Source organism: Corvus hawaiiensis, chromosome 31 (genome assembly GCF_020740725.1).
Source record: "Corvus hawaiiensis isolate bCorHaw1 chromosome 31, bCorHaw1.pri.cur, whole genome shotgun sequence".
Classification (NCBI taxonomy): domain Eukaryota; kingdom Metazoa; phylum Chordata; class Aves; order Passeriformes; family Corvidae; genus Corvus; species Corvus hawaiiensis.
In genome coordinates this window covers 1,442,854-1,468,151 of record NC_063243.1, presented here as the reverse complement: position 1 = coordinate 1,468,151, position 25,298 = coordinate 1,442,854, and the positions used below count along the sequence as shown (strand labels likewise).

General features: G+C 57.3%; 2 protein-coding genes across 2 annotated transcripts; one reads left to right on the top strand and one right to left on the bottom strand.

Annotated features, from left to right (window-relative positions):
* The first annotated feature begins 3,658 nt into the window (after positions 1–3,658).
* Positions 3,659–7,481, top strand: LOC125318720 (zinc finger protein 436-like). The gene is made up of 3 exons (XM_048289655.1): positions 3,659–3,670; positions 4,437–4,535; positions 6,984–7,481. Exons 1-3 carry the CDS (start codon positions 3,659–3,661, stop codon positions 7,452–7,454), a joined length of 582 nt encoding a protein of 193 aa, XP_048145612.1. The 3' UTR covers positions 7,455–7,481.
* A 1,976-nt stretch (positions 7,482–9,457) lies between these two features.
* Positions 9,458–11,073, bottom strand: LOC125318798 (zinc finger protein 239-like). The gene is made up of 3 exons (XM_048289732.1): positions 10,953–11,073; positions 10,491–10,577; positions 9,458–10,305 (listed from the first exon to the last, which is right to left on the bottom strand). The coding sequence occupies exons 2-3, from the start codon at positions 10,543–10,545 to the stop codon at positions 9,488–9,490; spliced, it is 873 nt and encodes a 290-aa protein (XP_048145689.1). The 5' UTR covers positions 10,546–10,577; positions 10,953–11,073; the 3' UTR covers positions 9,458–9,487.
* Positions 11,074–25,298: the final 14,225 nt, after the last annotated feature.

Genomic DNA, 25,298 nt, shown 5'->3' with positions numbered 1-25,298 from the left:
TCCCGGCATCCAGGCAGGGCCAGCCCAGCCCCGGGGGTTGTGAGGGGCTTGTGGGGGTCCCCCGTTTGCGGGACATCCGCATGGTTTGGGCTGTTCTTCCCAAGCTGGGCATAAACGACTTTGGGAGTTTTCTGCCACAAATCTCTCCCCTCGTGCACTCAGCCAAAGGGGTTTGGGGCGGTTTTCCCTTTCTCGGGGAAATCAAAGCCATGCACTGATGCTCCGAATTAGGGGCGGCAGTAGCGAGGCTGCAGGGCTTCCCAAGGAGCCGGAGGCACCCGACACGCAGGGCTGGGCAGGTCGGGCCGGGAGCAGCGGAGAGCTTTGTTTCTCTTCTCAGCTGAATGGCGGCTCGGGCCGGGCCCGTTCCAGGGCTGCTCCTCAGCTGCGGCTTTCCCCTCACGCAGCCCGGGGGGCGCTGGGAGCGCGGGGCGGGGCTGGGCCGTGTGCAGAGCCCGCCCCTCGCTCCGATTGGGCGGCGCTGCCGTCAGTCGTGGTTCTGGCGCGCTGATTGGTCGGAGCGGGGAGCAGCCCGGGCCCGGAGCCGCCGGCAGGGCGGCCGTGGCGCAGCAGAGGCGCCATTGGCGGAGCGTCTGTGCGGGCCCGGGAGCGGCGGCGGCGGCCGGAGCCCGGTGAGGCGGCGGCGGAGCTCGGAGGCGGCCCCAGCGCAGGTGGGAGCCGCGCTCGGTTCTGGCGGGGCTCGGGGCTGGCTGCGGGCGGAGGGGGCGGCAGGGGGCTGTGGCGGGTTCGTTGTGCCGTGTGGGCGCCGTGTTCGCCCTGGCGTGAGGGCGCTGCGGGAGCGGCTGCCCGCGGTCTCCTTCCCGCTGCTGCCTCGGCAGGAGGCGGTGCCGGAGCAGCGCTGGCTCGTCCCGGCTGCTGTGGGTAGGACAGAGGTGGCTGCCCCGTGGCCGGCAGTGTGCGGGAAAGTTCCCGTGGCCAGAGGTTTGTGTCCCCAGAGGAGCCGGAGGAGTCGTGTAAAAGTAACTTTATTCGTGGACAAAGGGAGAGGCCACGGGGCATTTCCCGTGGGGTCTGTCCAAGTGTTGGAGGACGCAGCCTCCTTTTTATGCCGATTTGCCCGGCCGCATCTCCGTGTCCCTTTCCGCAGTGGCTGAGGTCCTTGGAAGGTACAGACTTCCCGATCCGCCTGCTGCATGTGCCCCTTAATGTGCATCCCCACTTTGTATAACATCCGATATTCATGGCTCTGTTAAGGCTTTGTTCTTCTTCGGGAAGTTCGGGAATTTAGCAGGACCTCGGCTGAGCAGCAGTTCGTGTCAATTAGTAACATTTTCTAAAACTGATGGTTTTCTGTTTTCTTTCTTTACTTCCTTCTCTCCAAGTTCCTTTCCCTATCTCCAATGGGATTCACAGCATCTGTTTTTAAAGACACGTTCATTTTTTTCCTTTTAATTCCCCCTCTTCTTATTTTCTCAGTACTTTTCTTTACAAACTTTAAAAATGCCTTAATCTGTTCTTCCTGGGCCTTCTTTGGTTTTGGGATTATTCTCAGTGACCTCATTGTGTGTCCTTTTGTAGCCGTTTCTGGGTCAGGAGGCCTGGCTGCCACCTGCATGCCCTTGATCCCCTGCTGAATGAGCTGCACTGAGCAAGGTGTGGTGCATGGTAAAAAGATGAGAGTTGCTGCAGCACCTGAGAGGAGAAACAGCATTGGTTTAACCCATGGTCTGCCAGGGAACCATGGAAACGTGTCCTATTCCCATCCTTTCCACATTTGGACTGGTACATGAGCTGCTTTCTTATTTCCTTTGTTCTCTGTTTCACCACTTTGCCATCTCTTTGCCAAGAGCACTTTGAGTCATTTAATTTTCCACAACCTCCTGGTCCTTCTGCTGGAAGAGAATCTGATGGCATCCCAGGGTGAAATGTGGCGCTGCTCATGGGAGTGGATTGGTGGGTGAGAAGGTCAGGAGCTGGAGCTGTGTGCTTGGTTATGATTTGGAGGACAGCTTGTAATCTAATGATGCATTGAAATGATCAGTGGGTTCTCTGGCACCTGGTATGAATTTGTTTGGGTTCCCAGGGGCTGCTCCATGGTGTTGTAGGATTTGTTCTGGTGGCCGTTCATCTTTTCCCCATTTTTGGGCGCTGCCAAAAATGCCAGGGATGCATCAATTGACCGCTTTTCTCTGATTAAATCATCACATCCTTGCATTCCCAAGTGATTTCGCTGACCTTGTGTCAGCAAAAGCAGCCCAGTGGTCAAACCCACCCTGTATAACACAGAGAGTGCCAGCAGATGTTGGAGTGGGGAGAGGGATGATTCCCCCCCGCTTTTGTGAGTGAAGTTCTCCCAACATTCTCCGTTTGCTGTTTTCCTTTGCAGCTTCAGGGATTTCTGTTGCAGAGTCAGAGATGCTCAGTGTGGGCTCTGCCTTTAGCGATGCAAATTCCGTCAGTGCAGGGAGGCAGAGCTTGGGGTGAGGGGCAGAGGGAATCAGCCCAATTCCTGTGGCAGGCAAGGAGAGCCTGGGACATTGTGCACACTTCCCGCAGCAGAGTTAATTTGCATTTCTAAAGCTCCTCTGCTGGCTGCCTGGAAGGAAGCTTCTCTTGCAGGGCAGCCATCAGGTGACTCACAAGTGTCTCTCCCCCCTCCCCAAAAAGCGGCTTTTTTGTTTCTTTCCTTATTTTTTTCAACCAATATTCTATGAACTTTTCAGGAGTTAAAGGGTCAGTTTTAAAGCTCTTCCAGTTTTCCAAAATGCAACCTAAAGGTGAACATCGAAAAACTCATTCCAAAATTCTGCCATCACTAACAGCCACGCACACATACACAAAAAAACCCCCAAAGCAATAAAGATTTTTGCTGCTTCTTCCCCTAAGACTAAAAATTGACTCTCACACCCCTGGCCCAGACCAAACTGACAATATCAAGGTAGGATTATTAAGAAAAAACATTCTAATGCTGTAACTTTGTCCCCGAAACTGTGGGAAGAACAAAAACTCTCCAAAGACCTTTTTAGTGTTAAGGGTCAAGGCATTACTTTATTCTGGCCAGGATGTGCAACAGAAATAATTTTATCCACACATAGCCCGGGTGTGCAGAGAAAATCATTCCAAGGCACACGAGTTTTACTCGATTTTTCCTCAACTTTATACAGTCTAAACCCATATAAATCCATAGGTTTAATGTTCATTGGTTCCAAGTTGGGTAGTTCTTAGTATTTGGTTTCCTATTGGCCCCGGATTGCTTGGCCTCTGATGTTAATTAGGTGCACACTCCTTGATTTCCTTCTCAGCCTTTTCCAGAGCAGGGGTCTCCAGCTGTGCCGGGGGCAGTGTCTGGGGTAGCTGTTCCTTGATGTTTGCTGATGGGCGTTGATGTTTTGTTGATGGGCGTTATCTTTTGGGTATCTTTTGGGCTATTCCCAGTCTGTTGAGATGTTAAGCTCATCTCCTTTGAGTGGTGTAACATCCCTTAAAGTCCCAAGGCAGGGTCTGTGCCAGCCGAGCTTCCTGTGGAAGAGATTTCACAAGAGACAGGATTGTGGCCACAGACTGCTTGAAACAGACATCCCTGATCTCCATCCCCCACTAGGTCGGGAATTACTGGGGTGAGGAATTGCAAACATCAGTTCCAGGGGAGATAATTGAATATCTGGCCTGGGTCTGGCTCTTCTTCGTGCCCAAGCCAATGGCAGCAGCCGTACCCGTGGCATCTTGGTTTCTCTCAACAGCTTCAGAAGGTGTTTCTTTATTTCCCCATTCATTCTTTCTACCCGACCCGAACTCTGGGGGTGCTGGGGCGTTTGGAGGTGCCACTGTGTTCCTAAAGCAGCCAGAACGCCCTGAAGGGTCTTTCCTGTAAAACGAGTTCCTCTGTCTGAGTCTATTTTCTGGGAGGGCCAGGGCAGGAGGCTCAGTTAATCTGCTTTTGAAGCCTTGAAAATTGTGCTTTCCTTCTGGTGTCCATGATGGGGTTTCTTGGCTGGCAGGAGAGGAGTGTTGTAGGGAGAGATGCCTGGCTCCAGAAGCGCTGCCTTTAGCAGGGCCTCAGTAAGAGGCTGTAACCCCTTCCTTGCCTCCCTTGGAACAGGGTATTGCTTTTAGACACCACTTGTCCTGGTTGCTTCAGAGGAATTTGGAGAGGCTCCATATCTGATTTTCCCTATTTCCCTGGGGCTGCCCACACTTCTGGGTTCCCTTCAGCAGAGGCCTTGGCAGACATTTGACACCAAGGTCCAGCAGCATTAGCCTCTGTATCTCCTTTGACAATATGAATTTGCATTCCCACTTCAGCCACCAAATCCCTTCCCAGTAAATTACACTCACAATTAGGAACAAACAGAAATTGATGGGTTTCAAACCCATCCCCCACATCTACTAATAGTGGTTGAATAAAACACCCCTGCTCATCTTTCCCACTTATTGCCTGAATAATGAAAGAACTTCTTGACAATTTCCCCCCTTAGGTCTCAGATTCGGAGTGGATCGAGAGGCCCCTGTGTCCATCAGGAGCGGCCTCGTCTCGATCCAGAGGCGCCCTGAATGTTCTCAAGGGCTCTGGTGCGGTGGGTCCCTGGTGTGCTGGGAGCTCTGAGAGCCCTGACAATCCATGTCCATCAGGGGTGGACTTGCTGGTGCTGAGGGTGCTGCTGTCTGTGCTTGCAGTGTCCTTGTGGCCTGCAGCTGGAGCCCTGATTCCTTGGCAGGGGCTGTTTGGGTGGGCTCTGCCGTGCCGAGGAGGGCAATGCCTGTGCCAGGTGCTTGTGGCCGCCGCCGTCCCCTGGGTGCTGGGGCCCCCTTGGGCCCTGCGGTTCATCCCTGGGGGGCTGTAGAAACTCTGCCATGGCCTTTGCCTTCACCTTGGCCTTTTGCTCATCCCTTCTTGCATTCCCCTGCTGAGCCTTTCTGGCCAAGTGCTGCAGGGGCTTCTTGTGCCTCTCCTGCAGCCCCCTCAGTGCCTGTGGGTGCTCATCCTCTGACAGCTGCTGAGCTTTCTGCACAATCATTTGTTTCTCCAGTGACCCAAACAAGATCGATGAAAGAAAATCCTGATCCTTCCACATCCCGCAGCCTCCTGGGGGCCGGGGGCCAGTGCCGGCCCTGCCCGGGGGGTGTTGGGGTCAGGCAGTGCCCGGCGCTGAGCCCCGGCTGCCCCACAGCCCCGGCCCGGCCCCGCAGCTCCCCACAGGCCCCCAGCCCGTGCTGCCCTGTCCTGCTGCTCCCCACCACAGAGAAACCCCCTGAAATCCTGAGCTTCTTTTTATTCCAGTCCTGGAACGCAGGGATACAAAGGAGATGGAGCTGGCCCTGAGGATAAGAGGGTTTTGGCCCTTTTTGAGGATAAAATTGTGGAAGGTTCTGGAAAACATAGCAATTCTCACTATTTTTCTCTTCCTCCTCTTTTCCATCTTCCTTTTCCTTTCTTCCCACATAGATTCCTCCTGCTGCTGTTTGCCTTAACCATATTCCTGCACACTCCCTTCAACCAATCCTTTCCCAGCACACCAACACCATCCGTCCCCTGTTGCTGAGACCCCTTCTCGACTTCCCTTTTTACCTCCGCTGGGTGTCCATGTCCTTAATTAGCTCTGGGAGAATGTGCAAACTACCTCAACATTGTCCCCTTTTGCATGGGACACGATGTCCATGGTTGTGTTCAGGCTTTGTTGTTGTTCTGGAAGTTGAGGAATTGAGCAGGAGCTTGGCTGAGCAGCAGTCTGTGTCATTCAGTACCATTTTGTGGAGCTGATGGTTTGTGGTGTCACTTGCTTGTGTCCAAGTCGGTGTGGCTGTGTCCGAGCAGATTGAGAGCATGTGTTTGTAGGGAGGCGTTGCTGTTGTTCCTTGGCTGGGGGTGCCCGGTTTTCGGGCCATCCCCCCTGGAGCAGGGTGTCCCCCCTTGGTGCAGGCGCGGCCCTCAGGCAGCGCTCAGCCAATCAGAAGGCGCGGCGCTGGTGAGTCAGCAGTTGCCAGGCAGAGCCGCAGCGCCCGGCGCTCCCCAGCTGGAGCCCCCGTGTGGCCCGGCCTTGGCGCCCCCCGCGAGGGGAATTTGGGGAGGTGGGAGGGGGGGAGCGCCAAGGCCGGGCCGGCCCGTGCTGTGCTGGCAGAAGTGGCTGCGGCGGGGGCCGAGTGCGGGCAGGAGCGGCCGAGAGCCCAGCGCTGCCGCAGCCCGAGCTGCCGCAGCTGCATCCCTGCTGGTGCTGTGGGATGCGAGAGCTCTGGGGGGCAGAGCGAGCCAGGGGTGGGTGCTGGGCCTGGGGGGAGGAGGAGAAAGGCTGGAGGAGCAGGGCTGGAGAGCAGAATGGTGAAAGGATGGACGTGGGAGCAGCAGGTGGGATTCTGCAGGAGAAGGAGTAGTGTGAGGAAGAGTGTGAGGAAGAGTAGGGATACAGGAGGAGGAGGAGGAGCAGGAAGAGGAGGCACCGCAAGGTTCCAGCACTCGCTGTATCTGCAGCCTCCCCCCAGCCCCAGGAGCGTTGCCCCCCCCATCCAGCAGGTGATCAGGGAGGGGGATCCACAATTTTCCTGGGGGTGAATCTTGGTGTTTCTGAGGTTTCTTGGTCTCCATGTTGGTGCTTTGGTATTTTTGTGGGGGCTGAATGTGTTTATATTTTGGAGGGTGTTTTATCTGAATCTTGATGTTTTGGGAGTTTTGGGTCTGTGTCTTGATGTCTGGGGGCATTTTGGGCTGAACCTTGGTGTTTTGGAGGTTTTTATGGACACAAGATGCCCGGTGATGGACCTGGGCAGGAGGAGCCCCCAGCCCAAGGCGCTCACCCCTTGTTTTTTCCCCAATCCAGGATTTGTCATTCCCAAGGCGTGGCCGGATGGAGGAGGAGGAAAAGCCCCGGAGATGCCGCAGGAGGAGGGGCTGCAAACGCAGCCCAGAGAGATCCAAGGGGGAAAGAGCCCCCCTGTGCCGGGAAGGGGGCCGGAGATCCAGGGGGAGCTCGGAGCTGGGGGAGAAGCCTCAGGGTGGGGAGAAGCCCCACAAGTGCCTGGAATGTGGGAAGGGCTTCAGGTGGAACTGCAAGCTGAGGGAACACCAGAGGATCCACACTGGGGAGAGGCCCTATGAGTGTGGGGAATGTGGGAAGAGCTTCACCAGCAGCTCCCACCTGATCCAGCACCAGGTGGTCCACACCAGGGAACGGCCCTATGAGTGCTTGGATTGTTGGAAGAGCTTCGGCCGGATCTCCGAACTGAGGGTACACCAGCGCACCCACACTGGGGAGAGGCCCTACGAGTGTTCTGACTGTGGGAAGAGGTTTCCAAACAGCTCCGATCTCCTCAGACATCAGCGCATTCACACGGATGAGAGGCCCCTCCGCTGCTCCGACTGCGGGAAGGGCTTCAAATACAACTCCACCCTCATCAGGCACCGGCGCATCCACACCGGGGAGAGGCCCTACGGGTGTCCCCAGTGTGAGAAGAGCTTCTTCAGCAGCTCTGCCTTGACCCAACACCAACGGAGGCACCACTAAGGGAAGCCCTGCGAGTGCCCCGAGTGCGGGAAGAGCTTCGTGCGCTGCTCCAGCTCCATCCCCCCTGGGAGGATCGGCGTTGGATGATCCCCAGTGACCCCCGTTGGGCAGAGCCCTGGTGACCCCGGTTCCGGGTGATCCCCTCTGGGTGGGGGGAAGGTGTTGGAGAGATTTCTTTGCCTTCTCCTTGTGCTGCTGGGATTTGGTTGGTAATAAATTCCCAGGCTGAGTCTGTTGTGCCTGTGCTGGTGTTTGCTGAGGGATCTCTCCCAGTCTTATCCCATCCCAAGAACACTCGGTTCCATTTTCTCTCCCCTGTGCGGCTGCGGGGGGCAGGGACAGAGTGGCTTTGGTGGGTGCCTGGCATTGTTCCAGCATCATCCCAGGCCATGGACATCCCTGTAATCCCAGTGTGCTGGTGCATTCCCCTCTCCTCCTTTCCAGGCTGCACTGTGATCTGAGAAATGCTTGTTAGGCCTTGGCTTTGAAAACAGCACCTGGGCTCAGCTCTTTCCGAGCTTGTCAGAAATACTGTCTGCTCCCAGGAATTGCTGAGGAGCTCCTGCTTTCCTTATGACCAGCCCTGGAAAAGGTTCCTCTTGCCTGAATGGCATAGCATTCCTGCTCTCCCACTTTCAGAGAAAGTGCCGACCCAAACTGTGGCCGGGATGAAACATCATTATGACTGAAGCCCACTCTCTTGTGACCCTCTCAACAGCGGCCCAAAAGGAGACCCTTTGAGCTCTCCTGGGCCGCCGCGGGCTGTGACCAGCAATCTCCCTCTGAGGGGGCCTCTCAGAGCCAGCAAACCTTCAGGTTTGCTATACCTGGAGATCGCCAAACCACGATGTGTCCTGGGCCAATATTCTCACTGCTCGAGGCCTGATCCTGTGCCCAGCAGGAGAGGAAAAAGCTTCCAAAGTGAGGATTTCACTGACCTCTGAGGGGAATTTTTCACAGGAACCTTCCTTGCCTGATTGTTTCTGTCTGTGTGCGTGCCCCTGCGCATATGCTATAACAAACCTGAGAGAAATACTGCTTTCTTAGGTGTTTAAGTGAGTCAAGGTTCTGAAAAGTTAAAATTTTAGCTAAGAGTTAGAAGAAATTTGTATTAAGACACAAAGTAGAAAAACAAAAGATAAGTTAATGCTTAGTAGATGCCTAAGCTAGAGCTAAGTGATGTATTATTTGCCATTATATTTTTAAGTTTTGTTTATAGAAGGAAACAAAATGAATGAACTGTCATCAAAAGAAATTGAAACTAATAGAACCAAGAACAGCACCTGGGTTTTGTAATAATTAATCAAAAGTAGGAGATCATGGGCTGCGCCAAGAGGTCACGAAGGCCTGCCAACAGCAAAGAGGTAAAAAGGTCACTGTGAGGAAGACATTCCTGATTTCCTCTTTCAGGACCACTGACCCAATTCAAGAGAGAAACTGCGCATGCGTGAAAGACCAATGATCTCATTTTAATACAAAGCGGAGGATGGGAGGTGCTGGGGTCTTACATATGCAGAAGATGTAAAACTTTGAGTAATAAATAGAGAACGAGAAACCTTGTACTTGGCTGGCATGTCTTTAGGAGGCTACTCCCATGCCCCCCCACTGGTGCCTGAATAAACATACCACTTTCTAACTTTAATTAGTTAGAGGGTCTTTGTCCATGGATATCGAGATTTAATGAATCACCAGGAACCCTCAACTCCCTTGAAGCCAGCATCTCCCATATCCCCTGGAAGATCCCCCCACGTCCCCATCCATGTCTTAGTTCAACATCTTTATTTTTACCCTGGGTTTGGGTGTTTTGAAAGGACAAAGAGAAATGAAAAGAAAATCAAGGCCACTGGGAGCCAGGAAGAGGCGGAGCCCCCCAGCCTGGTGTCTTCCCACACAGATCACCAGCACCACGGAGCTCTGGGGCTCTGCCCAACGGGGGTCACTGGGGATCATCCAACGCCGATCCTCCCACGGGGGATGGAGCTGGAGCAGCGCACGAAGCTCTTCCCGCACTCGGGGCACTCGCAGGGCTTCCCTTAGTGGTGGCTCCGTTGGTGCTGGGTCAAGGAAGAGCTCTGTGAGAAGCTCTTCCCACACTGGGGACACTCGTAAGGCCTCTCCCCGGTGTGGATGCGCCGGTGGATGATGAGGGTGTAGTTGCGCTGGAAGCCCTTCCCACAGTCGGAGCAGCGGAAGGGCCTCTCATCCGTGTGACTCTGCTCATGTTTGAGGAGACTGCAGCTCCTTGGAAACCTCTTCCCACACTCCCCACACTCGTAGGGCCTCTCCCCTGTGTGCGTCCGCTGGTGTGCCCACAGGCTGGATCTCCGGCCAAAGCTCTTCCCACACTCCCCACACTCGTAGGGCCTCTCCCCTGTGTGGCTTCTCTGGTGGACAATCAGGTTGGAGCTCTGGCTGAAGCTCTGCCCACACTCTCCACACTCGTAGGGCCTCTCCCCTGTGTGGATTTTCCAGTGGCAGATCAGACTGGAGCTGTCTCTGAAGCTCTTCCCACACTCCCCACACTCGTAGGGCCTCTCTCCGGTGTGGATTCTCTGGTGGACAATCAGTCTGGACTTCCACCTGAAGCCCTTCCCACATTTTGAGCACTTGTGGGGCTTCTCCCCATTGTGAAGCTGTTCATGGACCCCCAGCTCCAAGCTCTGGCTGGATCTCCGGCCACCTTCCTCCTTGGACCTCCTTGGGCTGTGTTTGCAGCCCCTCCTTGTGCAGCATCTCTGGGGCTCTTCCTCCCCCTTAGATTCCTGCCCCGTGGAGCCACTCAAAACGGCCTCTCCCACCAGCTTCTGCCACGGGGATTTGTTCTCTCTGGGCTCCGTGCTCAGCTCCCTGTCTGGTGGAGGAAGGACAAGCACAGGATGGGATTTGCCTCCGTGCCACAGGGAAGGGGAAGGAGATCCCCCCAGTCCGTCCCCGGCAGGACGGCGTCGGCAGCGGGGTTGTCCTGCAGCCGGGGACGATGCTGGGCTGGGAGATGGAGCAGGAGAGAAGGGAAAGGGGCACTGACTTCCTCCTCACCTGCCTGGGGCTCCCGGGGCATCTTCCTCTTCTTCGCGGCCTCCTCCTCCTCCATCCGGCCACGGCTTGGCAATGGGAAATCCTGCTCTGGGGGAAAACAAGGCCTGAGCGCCTTGGGTTTGGTGGTTCCGCTGCCCGAGCCCAGCTCGAGAAGTCGCCGCTCCTTTCAGTGTCGAGGGGCCCGGACCCCACTCATCTCCAGCCTCCCCCACCCCTCCAGGCTGCAGGGGGTCCCCCGGCTCCGGAATCGCCCCCCTCCGCTCTCCTCACTCCGGGGCTCTCGCGTTCCCCCCCGGCTCTCCCGGGGATCCCCAAAACCGATATCGCCCCCACCCCCCCCCCCCCAAGGGCCATTTGCGGCTCAGCTTTGGGCTCCTGCAAGCTCCGAACATCGCCTGCCCCGCAAAAAACCCTCCCGGAGACCCCCGATGGATTTGGGGCGAGCTCCCCCTCCCCGCTCACCTCGGGATGCGGGGGGGCGATGCTGCCGGAGCCGGGGGAGCTGCGGCCTCAGCGGGCGGGCGGGGGAACCGCGCGCTTCTGCTGCTGCTCCTCCTCTTCCTCCTCCTCCTTTTCCTGCTCCTCCTCCTCCTCCTCCTCCTCCTCCTCCTCCTCCTCTCTCCTTCCTCTTCCTCCTGCTGCTCCTCCGCTCCCGCCCCGGCCCGGGCAGGTTCCGACACCCCAAAGCAGCCGCGCTGTGCCCTGGGGGGGTTCCCAAAGCGGCCCCGCCCCGCGCGGCACTGGCACCGATACTGAGAGCACCGGGAAGGAATTGGGAGCACGATCCCTCCCAGTACGGCACTTACTGGGAGCACTGGGAGGCAACAGCGACTGGCGGCGGCTGCAGCCGGTGCTGGGCGTGGCCAGGATGAGGGCGGGGTTATGCAAAATGCAAGGAGAATACCGCGGTGTGATTGGTGGGCGTGGGTGGGCGTGGTTATGGAAATAGCGGAACGTTTCCCGCCGTGCGTTTGCAGGCGGTGGGCGTGGTTATGTAAAATAGGTGGGCCCTGCTCGGTGTGGCGTGTGGGCTTGTGGGCGTGGCCATGCAAATTACGCTGGTATTGCCCAGTGGTTTGTCGGCCTTGTGGGCGGGGTTATGCAAATAAGAAGGCCGGTCCGTATTTAGGTGTTGGACGTGGTGTCCGGTGTCCGGTCCCGGAGCGCGGAGCCCGGTTCGGGGGGTGTCCGGTGTCCGGTCCCGGAGCGCGGAGCCCGGTTCGGGGGGTGTCCGGTGTCCGGTCCGGGAGCGCGGAGCCCGGTCCAGGGGGTGTCCGGTCCCGGAGCGCAGAGCTCGCTCTGGCCACTCGAGGAGGGGAAGTTTTGGGGTCCTCAGCGTCCCCTGGGGTGGGGAGGGGGGGATTTAGGGTCCCCAGGAGAGGGGGCGGCCCCCCGAGCTCCCCCCACACTTTGTGCTGTCTCCAAGAATGTCCCCAAATCTCCCCCCATCCCGGGGGCGCGGACCCCCATCCTAATCCCTGTCCCGATCCCAATTCCGATCCCGGGGGTGGCTGACCCCGATCTCGATCCCAGGGGCGGCTGATCCCGATCCTGACCCCGATCCTGACTAAGGTTCGGACCCCAATCCCGATCCCGGGAGTGGCTGACCCCGATCCCGGGGGTGGCTGACCCTGATCCTGACCCCGATCCCGATCCTGATCCCGGTCCCGGTGCCACGTGAACGCCTTTGCCCGGGGTGGGGGGGTGACAGCCAGGGCCACCCCCCGGCGCGCACTGTCCCTGTCACCGCTGCTCCTCGGGCATCGGCCGGGACGTGGCCGTGCGGCTACCTGGGTGACGGGGGTGTCCCCAAATGTCCCCAAGGCGGGAGGGGACACGGGATGCACCGGGAGGGGATCGGGGGGACACCCCAGGACTGTCCCCAGCACGGGAGGGGGACAAGGGACAAACCGGGAGGGGATGGGGGGACACCCCAGGACTGTCCCCAACACGGGAGGGGGTCCCCGACAGGATTTTGGGGTGTCCCTGATGGGATTTTGGGGTCCGCAGTTCTGGCCACCACACAGAACCTGTCACAGCCAGGTTTTGGGGTTCCTGGGGTGTTCCTGAGGGCTTTTTGGGACCCCCTGATGAATTTTTGGGGGTTTTTGGGGTTGCATGCGGGACCTGTGCCGCAGGGGATCCCTGATGGGGTTTTTAGGGTCCCTTTCAGGATTTTGGGGTCTGCAGTCCTGGCCACCATGCGGGACCTGTCCCAGCAGGTTTGGGGGTGTTCCTGATGGGGTTTTTGGGATCCCTGACAGGATTTGGGAGATTTTGGGATCCCTGGCAGCTTTTTGGGATCCCGAATCGCCCAAACTGGGCCAAGAGGCACTTCAGAGACAGTCAGAGAAGTGGGTATTTGCTTTATTCAGCGCCGGATACGTGGGGGATCTCTCCTCCAAAAACACACACACACACACACACACACACACACACACACACACACACACACACACACACACGGCACTTCCTACAACACGATATTATGGGTAAAATTCATGAATATTCATCACATTCTTTGGGATAGGGGTGGTTATAGAAATCAGTTCTTGGAAGTCATTAATATCATTAGCATATGTGTCACACATGAGTGGTGTGTCCTGGTGGTCGCACTGAGGAAGGCTCCTCTTCTTCCTCTCGGGTCTTTCCAATGAAGATCCGTACTCTTCATCACAATGCACTTTTCACCTTTCTTTCTGGAGCACGGGCAGTCCTTTGTGGGGTGACTCAGCAGTTTCTGTGCTGGTTTCAAACAGATTTTTGTTCCTCTTATCTTGACAAGATTAGGGCGAATCCTGCTTCTCCGCTTTTGTGATTAACATTTGCTGTCTCCCAATAGTTAACTGTGCTTACATGAGTTAAGTATTGATCACTCGTTTCTCAATCCCCCCTTTTTCTTTGGTCATTTGTAATTCTTTACAAATCTCGCATGTCTTGAAAGTAAGTACCCTTTTCTGCCTTGCTTCTGGGTTTGTGCTTTTGCCACTGAGCATAAGCACGGCGATTCCAAGTACATAACTGTCGCTGCTGGAGCTGCCCGGTCACTCGCAGTGACGGGTCTGATGCGCTCCGAAGACCAAGATGAAGCTGGTCTCGCCGCAAGAGGCAAAGCTCTCAGGGTGCTGAATGGTTTGCACTCGCAGGCAGAGGCAAGAAGGAAGGAGGGGACTCCAGTAGAGTATCCAGGGCTTTGTTGTCCTCAGGGGGACCAGGGACCGAAGACCCCAGAAAAGGGGTTGCACAGCTTTTTAAAGGAGGGTTGGACAAAGGGCAGCAACAATCTCAGGACCAGTGGGGAAGGAGAAGGGGAGGGTTCACAGGTGGAGTGACATACAATTAGCCAATGAGAGAAAACAAGGGGAGGGGAGAAATTCAAAGGGACCAAGGGGGTATCGAGGGGAGAAGAACTTTCTAGCAGGGCGAGGGGAAAGGGGTGGTGTACATCAAGGATTGGCAGCTAAGGCAAGGCGTATACAATGCAGCAAGGGGAGGGGAAACTACAAACTGATTGAAAATTAAATGATCAGGGACAGACCAAGTACGGGGGGGAAGGTGCACAGCAACATCTCCCCCGTTTTTGTTTAAAAAAATAAAGGAAAATTAAACCTTAAACTGGGGGGCTTTGGGTATGATCCCAGCAAGATGTTTCTCTGGTAGCCACGGCTACGGCTGCCTGGGTAGATCTTGTACCACTGGTACTCTTTAACGAGAAGGTTTTCTCTACTGCTGTGAATAGGAGTCTTTTGATGCACCCAAAGAGTAAGAATAGAAGAAAGATGTTGTTAAGACCTGGAAGACTTTGAGGTTTATAAATATAAGGGGGAGTAATTGCAAGGCGCTGTACTGTATTTATATTGGTGCTTTAATAAATAATAAATCATTTAATAAGTAATAAAGTGATAGAATTACAGATGGACCATGACAGGAAAATAACTTACTGCAGGAAAAATTCCTCAGGACAGCTGGTTATTCCCAATATCTGCTGTAATTGAGTAAGGAGAAATGGACAACAAGCCATGTCTGATTACCAACATGCTGATGTTGTGCTCTCTTCCCCAGTCTGCTCTCCAAAGATCTGGGACTGACAAAGATGAAGGAATTTGAGGAGCTATTCTGGTTATTTCAGAGAAAGTTTAAAATGGAGAAGGGATTGGGGTGATTAGGAGGCTCTCATTACCCATCATTTTCAGTGCTGCCTTTTGTAGCAAAAGTGACAAATGTGCCCCGTTGGTGTTGTGTTGGTGTTTAGATTTTCTGAGTCCCTCAGCCCTGAGCTGGGTTCCCATCCTGGTGGAACTGTCCTGCCTGGTGCTTGCAGGATGCCCTGGAACAAACCCTCTGCCCCATCATCCACAACGAGCAGAAGGGCATGAGGACAGTGCTGCGAGGATGGGCAAGGAGGGGCACTTTGCTTGGGGAGAGTGGGGCAGGAGAGGCCTTCAGTGGCCTGGCAGAGATACTCCGAGTTTTTGTTGGTTTCCATACAACAAAAGGTTTCCCCTTCCCTCAGAGATCCGGAGTGATGCTCTTGGCCGGGTCCTCCTTTCTCTCCTGCCTTCCTTTGCCTGCTCTTTTCCCTCCCAGTGTCTCCCTTTGCCCAGGGCAGCTCCCAGCCAAAGACCCTCCCCTGATGGTTTTTTTTCCCCAATCCAGGAGCTAAAGCAGCCCTGGATGAAGTTATGGAGGCTGGCAGTGAAATGTCACTGTAAGATCTTGCTCCACTTGGGTTTCAGCCCCTTCAGAGCTTTGCCTTGAAGGGCAGGAACATCTTTTCCTCACTGGGAACTGGAGTTCCAGCTCATTGCAGTGTGTGCCATGGATCCCAGAGGGGCATTCCCGAGGCTCCCACGCTGCTGCTCCTGCCGTGCCTCCCAAGGGAGCTGTGCAGGGCCAGGGGACAAGGTCCAGCAGCTGGGAGGGCTCCCAGAGCAGACAGCAAAGGCTGCTTTGCTGCACATTTTCCAGCTGGAAGCAGAGGGAAGAAGGGAAGGGAGTCCCTGACAGAATCCTGGCATGCTTGTGGCGGGAAGGGACCCTGCCCATGGGTTAGGATGCCAAGAGGGAGAGACGCCTGTGCCCCAGGGAAGGTGCAAGTGAGACCATATGAGGACAACAAACGGATTTTATTGGACATGCATTTTATTGTAAAAACAAATGGGAGGGATGGGATTCTAGAGGATGTGTGGATGTGTATTTTAATTTGATATTATTATTATTACTATTTCCTATTTCTTCTTCTTCATCTAAGTCTTCTTTGCCTTCTTCTTTTTAATTACTTCTACTACTCCTGCTTCTTCTTCTTTTTTGTCTTACTCTTATTCTTCTTATTCCTATTTTAATTTTTCTTCTTATTTACTACTACTGTTTTTTCTTCATCATATTCTTCCTATTCTAATTAATCTTATTCACTTGTTATGCTTATTCTTTTCTTTTTCATATTCTTATTGCTTACTACTATTTCTTCTTCCTCTTCTTCTTCTTATTCCTATGCTCTTCTTATTCTTATTCAACTTACTATTTTTATTAATATTCTATTCCTTTTTCTTCTTCCTCCTATTTACTACTGCTATTTCTTCATCATCACAATATTCCTATTCCTATTCCTATTCTTTTTTCCTGTATGAGGAGGGTTTTTTTAATTTCTGGGGGGTTTTTTTTAAACTATTACTATTTCTTAAAGTCAGCTTCCACTTGTTGAGTCAAAGTCCTGCAGTCATGTCCGTGGCCTTTGATGCCACCAGGGGAGGTTCAGATTCAAGATCTGAAGCAGTTTTTCCTTGGCAGAGGCGTGAGGCACTGGAAGAAGTTGCCCAGGGCAGTGGTGGAGTCCTTGTCTCTGCAGCGTTCAGGAGCTGTGCAGATGTGGCCCTTGGGGACGTGGTTTCGGGGCGACGCTGGCGCTGCCCGGGTGCCAGTGGCACCGGGTGCCCGGCAGGGTCTCTGGGCACCTCGGTGACTCTCTGGGCTTCCCCGCCGAGCGCGCCGGCACCGAGCGCGCTCCACGGGCGCTGTTTGGGGCCGGCCACGCCGGTGACTTTGGGCGTCGGGGAGACGCCCCCGGCACGGCCCAAAGCAGCCGGGGCAGCTCAGGCTGCGGGGCCCGGCCAGGCCGAGGCCGCCCGTGCGGCTCCCGGGGGCCCGCGCAGGCCCCGGCCCGGCCGCCATCGGCAGCCCCGGGCCGGGCGGGCGCTACTCCCGCGTCCGCGGCGCCAGGCAGCGGCAGCGGAACAGCGCCCGCAGCGCCCGCAGCGCCCGCCTGAGGCGGCCGGGCCGCTTGCTGGGGGCAGCCGGCTGGGCAGCCGAGGGGCCGCGGGGGCTGTGCGGGGCAGGCCCCGGCTCCTGCCAGGCCAGCACAGGAGAAGCTGCGGGTCCCGTGGCGGCTCGGCCTCGCACGGGGGGAAGCGAGGCCCAGAGCGGCTCCCGTGCCGGGCGCTCGGCCCAGGCCTCCCGAGGGACGGGCGCCGGGAGCCCGTCTGCCGCAAGAGCTGCCAGGCTTCGGCGCCCGCCTTCTTCGCGCAGCTCGAGGACGCTGAGTCCGTCCCAGGCGGCGTCCTTCGGCAGCGAGGGCGGGACCTCGAAGCTGAAGATGCACGTGTATTGCCAGGTGCTCTGTGTGAGGTCTCTGTCGCTGCCATCTTCCTCTATGCAAACCTCTCGGTAGATGTACTCTTCCCCCTCATTGAGCTCTGCGTGGCACGGCTCTGGCTCGATGCCGTTATCCCCGTCAGAGGGGTCTTGGGAGCTGCTGACCTCTCCTTGGGACAGCTCTGGCTTTGCCGCACCTTGGCACTCTTGGGACAGCTCAAGCTGGGTGTGGTATTGGCAGTCTTCATTGTCTCCAGCTGAGGTGCCCTCCTCGCTCCCTTTCTCTGCCAGGAGTGACCCCCTGTCTGCCTCCTGGCCCCTCACCCTTCCTTCGCCCTGCTGGGACAGCTTTGGGTCATTCCCCTCTTCTTCCCCTTGGGGCAGCTCCTGGACTTTCACTCTTTGTTCCCTCTGGTAGAGCTGTTGCTGTGCCCCGTCTCCCCACTGCACACTCACACCCATCTTCCACGGGTTCAGCCCTTGGTGACTCCACACTCCGCACAGGGACACTTCCTGCACTGGCACTGCTGGTACCCACTGGGACAACTCACGGCCTGTTGCCTCTTCCCACAGGCGAATCTCTTGGGGCCGAGTGTCTCTCCCCTGGCAAGGCTCCTCATCCATGCCAGGTTTCCTCTCTGCCTCCTTGATGACAAAGGGCCCCTGCTCCTCTTCAGTGTCTGTCTGTGGCCTGACTGAGGCACTCTCTGCCCCCACCAAGTGCCAGCTGAGGGTCTGGTCTTGCAGCTCGCTGGGCACAGGGGTGGGTGGCTGGGAGGAGCTGGGGTTTGCCTTGTCCTCTTCCATCTCTGAGGTCCTGTAGCACAGAAGGATTGCGGGAGCTGCTTCCTTCTGCGACAGTGGCTCTCAGCGGACTGGGCACTCCAAGGTTCTGCGCCCCTTAGATACCCTCGGCCAGGGCGGGGCTCTCTGATGTCACAAGGGTCTCTGGGCACCCCCATGTTCCGCATGGCCAAGGGCCCTGACACCACGCGCCTGTGTCACAAAGGGCCGTAGCCGGTGCCCCTTCAGCAGCCGAGCCTGCTGGAAGTAGCACTGAGCAGGCCCTGGACTTGGGCACTTGTAGCCCTTGGCCTCTGTGAGGCTTTGGCCACAGTCCCGCTCAACAGCCCAATCTCCACACACTGGCTTTGGCGGGTGGGCTACTCAGGGCACGAGCCATTGGCCAGATGGCCGCAGCCAGGGACTTGGGGGCATTGGCTCCATGTGCAGCTGCAGGCCGGGGACGAGGGGTGTCCCTCAGGGCTCTGCCTTGGCCCTGGGGCTCTTTAGTGGCGTCCCCAATGACACAGGCAGGGGCTCGAGCTCCCCCTCAGCACGTTTGCAGGGGACGGGCAGCTGAGCGTGGCAGGGGCACCATGGCAGGATTTGGCTGTGCACAGGGACCTGGGCAAGCTTGAGAAGTGGCACAACGAGAACCTTACGAGGCCTCACAAGGCCAAGTGCCAGGTGCTGCACCTGGCCCGGGGTGATCCCCGAGTCCCGGATTCATCCAGGCCGGAAGAGACCTTCATATCCCTCAGTTTGGGGCTGCCTCCCTGGCCGCTCCCAGCACCTCCAGAAGCAGCTCTGGCTGGGCCTTGGGGTTTCTGGTGCCCTTGCCCACTTCCAGCAGAGCTGGTGGAGTGGGTTGACCCTGAGTTGATGGACAGTCTTTTAGACTAATGATGCTTCTCACAGTTTACACATTTAAACCACACGGAAAGGCAGGAATTCCTTTCGTTCCAGCTCTCCTGCCGAAGGTGGGGCGGCCTTGGAGCCTCCGGGCCCCGCCGGGCCAGGGCCCCTGCACCCCCTCCTTTCCCAATGCCGCGGCACAGAGCCTGTGTCACTGCTGGGGGGAACTGTCCCAGAGCCGCAGGCAGCTAAAGCCAGCCATGGACTGCTCACAGCTAAACCCATCCGGCGCGGCTCCCTGGGACCGGCGGGTCCCTCTCCTCTCCACGCGGAGCCGGCGGAGCCAGCGGGAGCCGGCGGAGCCTCCTGTCTGCAGCCAGCACACTCCGCGCTGAACTGAAGAGGACACCACGCAGCCAGCAGCACAAAGGGAGCGAGGCTTTCTCCACTGTAAAGCCCGAACAAGAACACTCTTCAACGTGGCGGCTTCGGAGTCAGAGAGAAGAGAAAGCGAGTCCTGTGGGACGGAGCTGGAAATGGAGATGGGAGAAAAGAGGGCGGTGCCGCAATTCTCGTGCATATCTTAAAAACCTTCCTGCAGGCCGTGGTAAGAAACTGTAATAATCACAAACTGTTTGTCTCTTTGATCCATTTGGAGTACATGGTGGGATGGAGAATTCACGCGTGGCCCGTGAAAATTGTGAAGAGGGCCCATGCCAGAAGCAGTGACAGGCTTTTAGAGACTTGTGGTGAAGAAAGCCTTTGTGTTCAGGCCAGAGTAACTCATCCTTAAAAAGATTAATAACCCCATGTGATGGCCCATGTCTGGCAGTGTGAAGGAACTCTGAGATTTTTCAGGGCAGAGATGTTTTACACCACAGCAGATTGTTTCTTTCTGGGCGGGTCTGCTGTTGGTGGCACTTTGAGAACCACGTGATGCAGAAGAAAACCCTTTTTTCCTTAAGCATAACAAAGAGACTTTTCAAGAACTGCAACACCGACCAAAATCCCATGTTCTGCTTCCTTTGTGCGAGTTGGGTAAAAGGAGGGAAGTGCTGGAAGAGAGGGGAGGTTTGCTTGAATTTCGTGTTATTTGCTTTTAATTCTGTTGGTAATAAACTTTTTCTTTGTACAGCAACTGTTTAAGTTTGAACCTGTTTTGCCTCACAGCTCTCTAGTTTTCCTCAATATTTTCTTATTTTCCCCTTATGAAAAATAACAGATTTCGTGTGCTTGACGCTCAGCTGCGTCAAACCACGACAGGCAGAGCCCTGGTGCCCCCCGTCTGAGTGATCCATGTTTGGATCCAGTGTCCTGGGTTTGCATGGCCAGGCTTTGGAAATAGGGGGCCTCCAGGGGTGGCTTCCTTGAGCAGCTTCCAGAAGTTTCTCCGTGTCCGGCTCCTGTTCCACCCCGCCCCTGAAGGCGAGGGTAACCCAGGGTCTGGTTCATGGCTCCCTGGGGCAGATTAGAGTGAAACAACAGTGAAAGATCTGTGTTTATAAATATATCTCTGTAGGGTTTATTTCAGAACAGTTTGGTTACTGTGTTTGGGGGGGGTTTGGAGCCCTTTTGGTTACCATCTCCAGTAATATTAAAAGCATAAAAATAACACTTAGGAAATGTATAAGGGCAAAGGAAGTATGAGAGTAGAAGGATACAGAGTCAGCAGCCCTGGATCAGCAACAAAACTTTTGGTTTGGGTTGTTCCAATGTCCCTGTCCTTGGTGTAAGTGATGGTCCCAGGCTGGATCCCGTGGGGGCTGGGGAAGCCCCGGAAACTCCAAGTTCCGTGGGTTAATACAGGTTCAGGTTTGGGTGAACACCCAGGCACCTCCCCCGGGGGAGTTTTGCAGTGTCCGATGTCACACTGTGGATCCCGGGGCACTTTGGGGGCTCTGATGGTTTATGGCCCCTTCTAAGACATGGCCCTGCCCCTCCCGGCAGCGCAGCTGAGCCGGGCATGGCCCATGCGAAGGGATGGAAACCTCCAGCCCTCTGTGTGCATGTCCCGGGCCTGCCCCGGGCGGGTTCCCAGAGCTGGGCCAGCTGTGTAAGGGAGGGCGCTGCCCTGCTCCAAAGCCCTGTCCCACCTGGCCGGATCTGCTTCCCATCGGCCTCTGCCCTTCCCTGGCTCCAGGCCCGGCTCGTCCCCTCCGGGCTGGGTGTTCCCCCCTGTGCCCCTGAGCGCTCCCTGTGCCCACGGCCAGCAAAGGCCCCGCTGCTGTTGCCGGTGGCCAATGGTTTGAGCCATTAACCCGGAACATTTCAGTCCCTCACAGCTCTGCACCCCAAAAGCCGAGAGGGATCGAAGGCGCCTCAAAGCGACTCCATCCCACTGCACACGGCTCAATTCCACCTCAAAACAACTCCATCCCACCTCCAAATTTTGGGGTATCCCCTGTGCCCAAATTGCTCCCAGTTGTAGATGTTCCTGTCTATGAACTTCACCCAGTTGTTGTCATCAAGGAAGTGCCAGTGGGCTTTTCCCCAGGAATGGAACACACCTGTGTGGGAGACAGGTCAGGGGATGCCCCCCTCCAGCAGCCCCCAGCACCCCACAGCAGGTTGGGAGCTCAAGGGACCCCCCTGGACACCCCTTTCCCACCCCTCTCTGCCCCACGGCCGCCTCAGCACCAGCTGCTGGGTGGGGAGGAACCCCCCATGAGACCCCCAGGGAGGGACAGGGGTTTGGGGAGCCCCCCGTGAGGTTCTGCTCCCCCGAGAGCCCCAGGGAAATGCTCAAGAGATCAAGTGATGGGGAAACGAAGGGACTCCCATGGGAAATCCTTTCCCGCTGTCCCCCCGGCCCTTATCCCCCTCTCAGACACCTTTCCCATCGTCCCTGCGCCCCTCCCCACTCACCCAAGAGCTCCTCACCCGCAGCCGGGGGCTCCCAGCACCCAGAGCGGGGTGACACGGGGGGGACACACGGGGGTCCCCATTCCTGATCCATCCCAGGGCCGGTTTTGCCCCCCCAGTATCAGCTTCCCTGCGGGGTTCCCCAGAGTCCCTCCCCAGTGTTCCCCAATAAACGGCACTGGGGTGAACTGGGAAGCCTTACTGGGAGCACTGGGAGCAGCTGGGCAGGGGCAGAGTCACAGCGGGACTGGGGGGGACACACGACCCCCGCAAAATCAGCACGGGGATGGAGCGGGGGGTCCCGGCCGGGCCCGAGGCCACGGGGAGGGGCTGCGGCCGCCGGCGGCTCAGGAGCTCTGTGGGCAGAGCAAAGGGGGTGACACCGGGCTGGGGCCCCGGGGGGGCACACACGCTCTGGGGGAGGGGGGATGCGATCCCCGGGACCCCCCCGTCACCTCCTCGAGCAAGTGAAAGCCGAGCCCCAGCGCCAGGAAGATGAAGCCCAACACGAAGTCCCCGATCCCCGTCAGAATCTTGCTGCGGGCAGTGTCTGCTGGCATCTGTGGGGGGCCCACAGGGGTCAGGACCTCTCAAAAAAAACCCCAGAGAGCCATCAGGACCCCCTAAACCCCTCTTTTTTTTGTCCCCAATCTGTCCAGAACGCCGTTAAACCTTCCAGCACATGCCAAACCCACTCTCATCTCCTCCAGGACTCCACAAGCCCCATCCCAGTGTCTCCCTGCCTTCCGAGGATCCCCCAAACCCTCTCCCAGCCCCTTTGCCGAGCCTGAAAAGAAGGGTGGCTCTTGATGGAATGCCCAACACCGAGAAACAGGACAAGAGATCGGCCTAGAAGCATAGACAGCTTTGGGCTGGAGTGTTCTGAGAGAAGTGAGCTGCCCTCGTGAGAGGGGAGTGGATTGAGGGCACTGGGGAGGCACTGGGAGGGCACTGGGAGCGACTGGGAACGGAGCGCGCGGCACTGGGAGGCCGAGTCCAGCACGGGGCAGTCGGCGCTGCGGGTCTGCCTGGCAACTGATGAGTCATCAGAGAGACGCGCTCTCATTGGCTGAGGGGCGCCAGCGCCACGCAGGGCTGGGATGGACACGCGCGGGGGCACTGGGAGACACTGGGATGGACTGGGAGGGACTGGGAGAGACTGGGAGAGCTCAGGGGAACCTGGGAGGACAAGAGGCCCCGGGGATGGGCTCCAGGGGGGCTGAGGGGCTCCAGGCTCATCCCCAGGGCAGGGCCCGAGGGGACTCGCTCTGCCCGACGTTCTGCACCTCTGCGCTCCGCCAGCAACGGGGCAACGATCTCGCGGTTGTGCCGGCAGAGCCTGTCCGCCAGAGCCCCTTTGTACCCCACTCTTGCTGCATGGCTGTTCCAGCACTGCGCCTGTTTCTCCCCACACGGGGTGTCCCCCACCAACAGCCCCACATCGCTGGCGAGTGCAGTTGCTGCTCCCGGTGTCAGATGCTCCTCTGCACCAACCTCACCCGCTCGCTGCCCTTCATGAAGTGACACTCGGACTTCATCATGCCCTGGAACACCCCTGTGTGTGCGGGACACAGCTCAGGGGGTGCCCCCCTGCAGCCCCCAGCACGCCCAGAGCTCCGGGAGCCACCCCGGATCCCCGCTCCGCACCCCCTGTGCCCCACGGCCGCCATGGGACCCTCCTGCCCGTGCTCCCACTTCCTCTTTTCCACCCTTCTCCCTATTTCACATCCCCTCTCCCGCCATTTCCAGCCGCTCCCCAGAGGAGTTTTGGAGTCCCATTCCCCCCTTTTCACCCTTTCCACCCTTTTCCCCCACAATCCCCCAATCCCCAGCCCACTCCCGCTCACTTTTAGGGTCCCATCCTCCACTTTTCCCCACTTTCCCACCCCCTCCCACCCGTTTCTCCCCCACTCTTCAGCCCCCTCCTGCTCTTCCTTTGAGGGTCCCCTCCATCTCTCACTCATTTTAGGGGTCCCATCACCCCTTTTTCCCCTTCTCCTCCCCTTTCCCATCGCATCCCGCCCCCCCCCCCCCCCCCGCTCACCCGAGAGCTCCACACCCGCAGCCGAGGGGGCTCCCAGCACCACCAGTGCCACCAGTACGGCACCAGCTGCCACCACTTGCCCCATGGCCAGAGCTGGCCACGATTTTGATTGGCTGAGGGACTTTAGGGACGCTGCAGCCTCGCAGTGGGGTTTTTTGGGAGGGGGAACCTCGAGGTGTGGGGCAGGTGGGAGCTCAGTTGTGCCCAGAAATGTGTCCCCAGGGACGCGGGATCTCAGGGGTGCCCATGGCCTGGGGTGACGCTGGCCCGGTGCCAGGCACCCACCAAAGCCACTCTGTCCCTGCCCCCCGCAGCCACACAGGGGAGAGAAAATGGAACCGAGGCTTCCCGGGTGGGGATAAGGACCGGGAGAGATCCCTCAGCAAACACCAGCACGGGCACAACAGGCTCTAATTAGAGATATTAATTAAATTGATGACACCGAAAAAATAAGAGCAGGAGAATGAGAAGGAAAAGAAGACCCTTAAAAACACCCTCCCAGTCCTCCCTCCTTCCCAGGGGCTGTGGGGGCATCTCTGCATCCGGCACCTCCATCTTCGGAGCTGCCAGGGATTGGCTCTGCCAGACATGGAGGAAGCTTCCAGATCCTTCTCTCAGAAGTCACCTCTGAACCAACCCCACTACCAAAACCAGGCTGTGCAAGACTAATAGAGCCCCAAAACTGGGGACCCAGGTATCCAGGAGCTCAGCTGCACCCCAAAATGGGGATGGAGATGTCCAGGGGCTCAGCTGTGCCCAAAAATGAGGCCCCAGCTGAGGGTGTTCTCTGCTTGGCTGAGCGCTGCCTGAGGGATGGGGCTGCAGCAAGGGGAGACACCCTCCTCCAGCGGGGATGTCCCGAAAATGGGGGACCCCCACAAGCCCCTCCCAACCCCCGGGGCTGGGCTGGCCCTGCCTGGATGCCGGGAGACACCAAAACTGCTCTGTCCCTGCCCTCTGCAGCTGCACAGGGACAGGAAATACAAGGAAAGGCCCAGGAGCTGAGAGAAGGACTGGGAGAGATCCCGCCCCGAGCACCGGCACGGACACAACAGAGCCAGCCTGGGCACAGGGAGGGAATTTATTCCCAACCAAATCCCAGCAGCACAAGGAGAAGGCAAAGAAATCTCTCCAACACCTTCCCCCCACCCAGCGCGGATCACCCGGAACGGGGGTCACCAGGGCTCTGCCCAACGGGGGTCACTGGGGATCATCCAACGCCGATCCTCCCACGGGGGATGGAGCTGGAGCAGCGCACGAAGCTCTTCCCGCACTCGGGGCACTCGCAGGGCTTCCCTTAGCGGTGCCTCCGTTGGTGTTTGGTCAAGGAAGAGCTGCTGGAGAAGCTCTTCCCACACTGGGGACACTCGTAGGGCCTCTCCCCGGTGTGGATGCGCCGGTGCCTGATGAGGGTGGAGTTGTGTTTGAAGCCCTTCCCGCAGTCGGGGCAGCGGAAGGGCCTCTCATCCGTGTGAATGCGCTGATGTTCGAGGAGACTGCAGCTCCTTGGAAACCTCTTCCCACACTCAGAACACTCGTAGGGCCTCTCCCCAGTGTGGGTGCACTGGTGTGCCCTCAGTTCGGAGCTCCGGCCGAAGCTCTTCCAACAATCCAAGCACTCATAGGGCCATTCCCTGGTGTGGACCACCTGGTGCTGGATCAGGTGGGAGATGCTG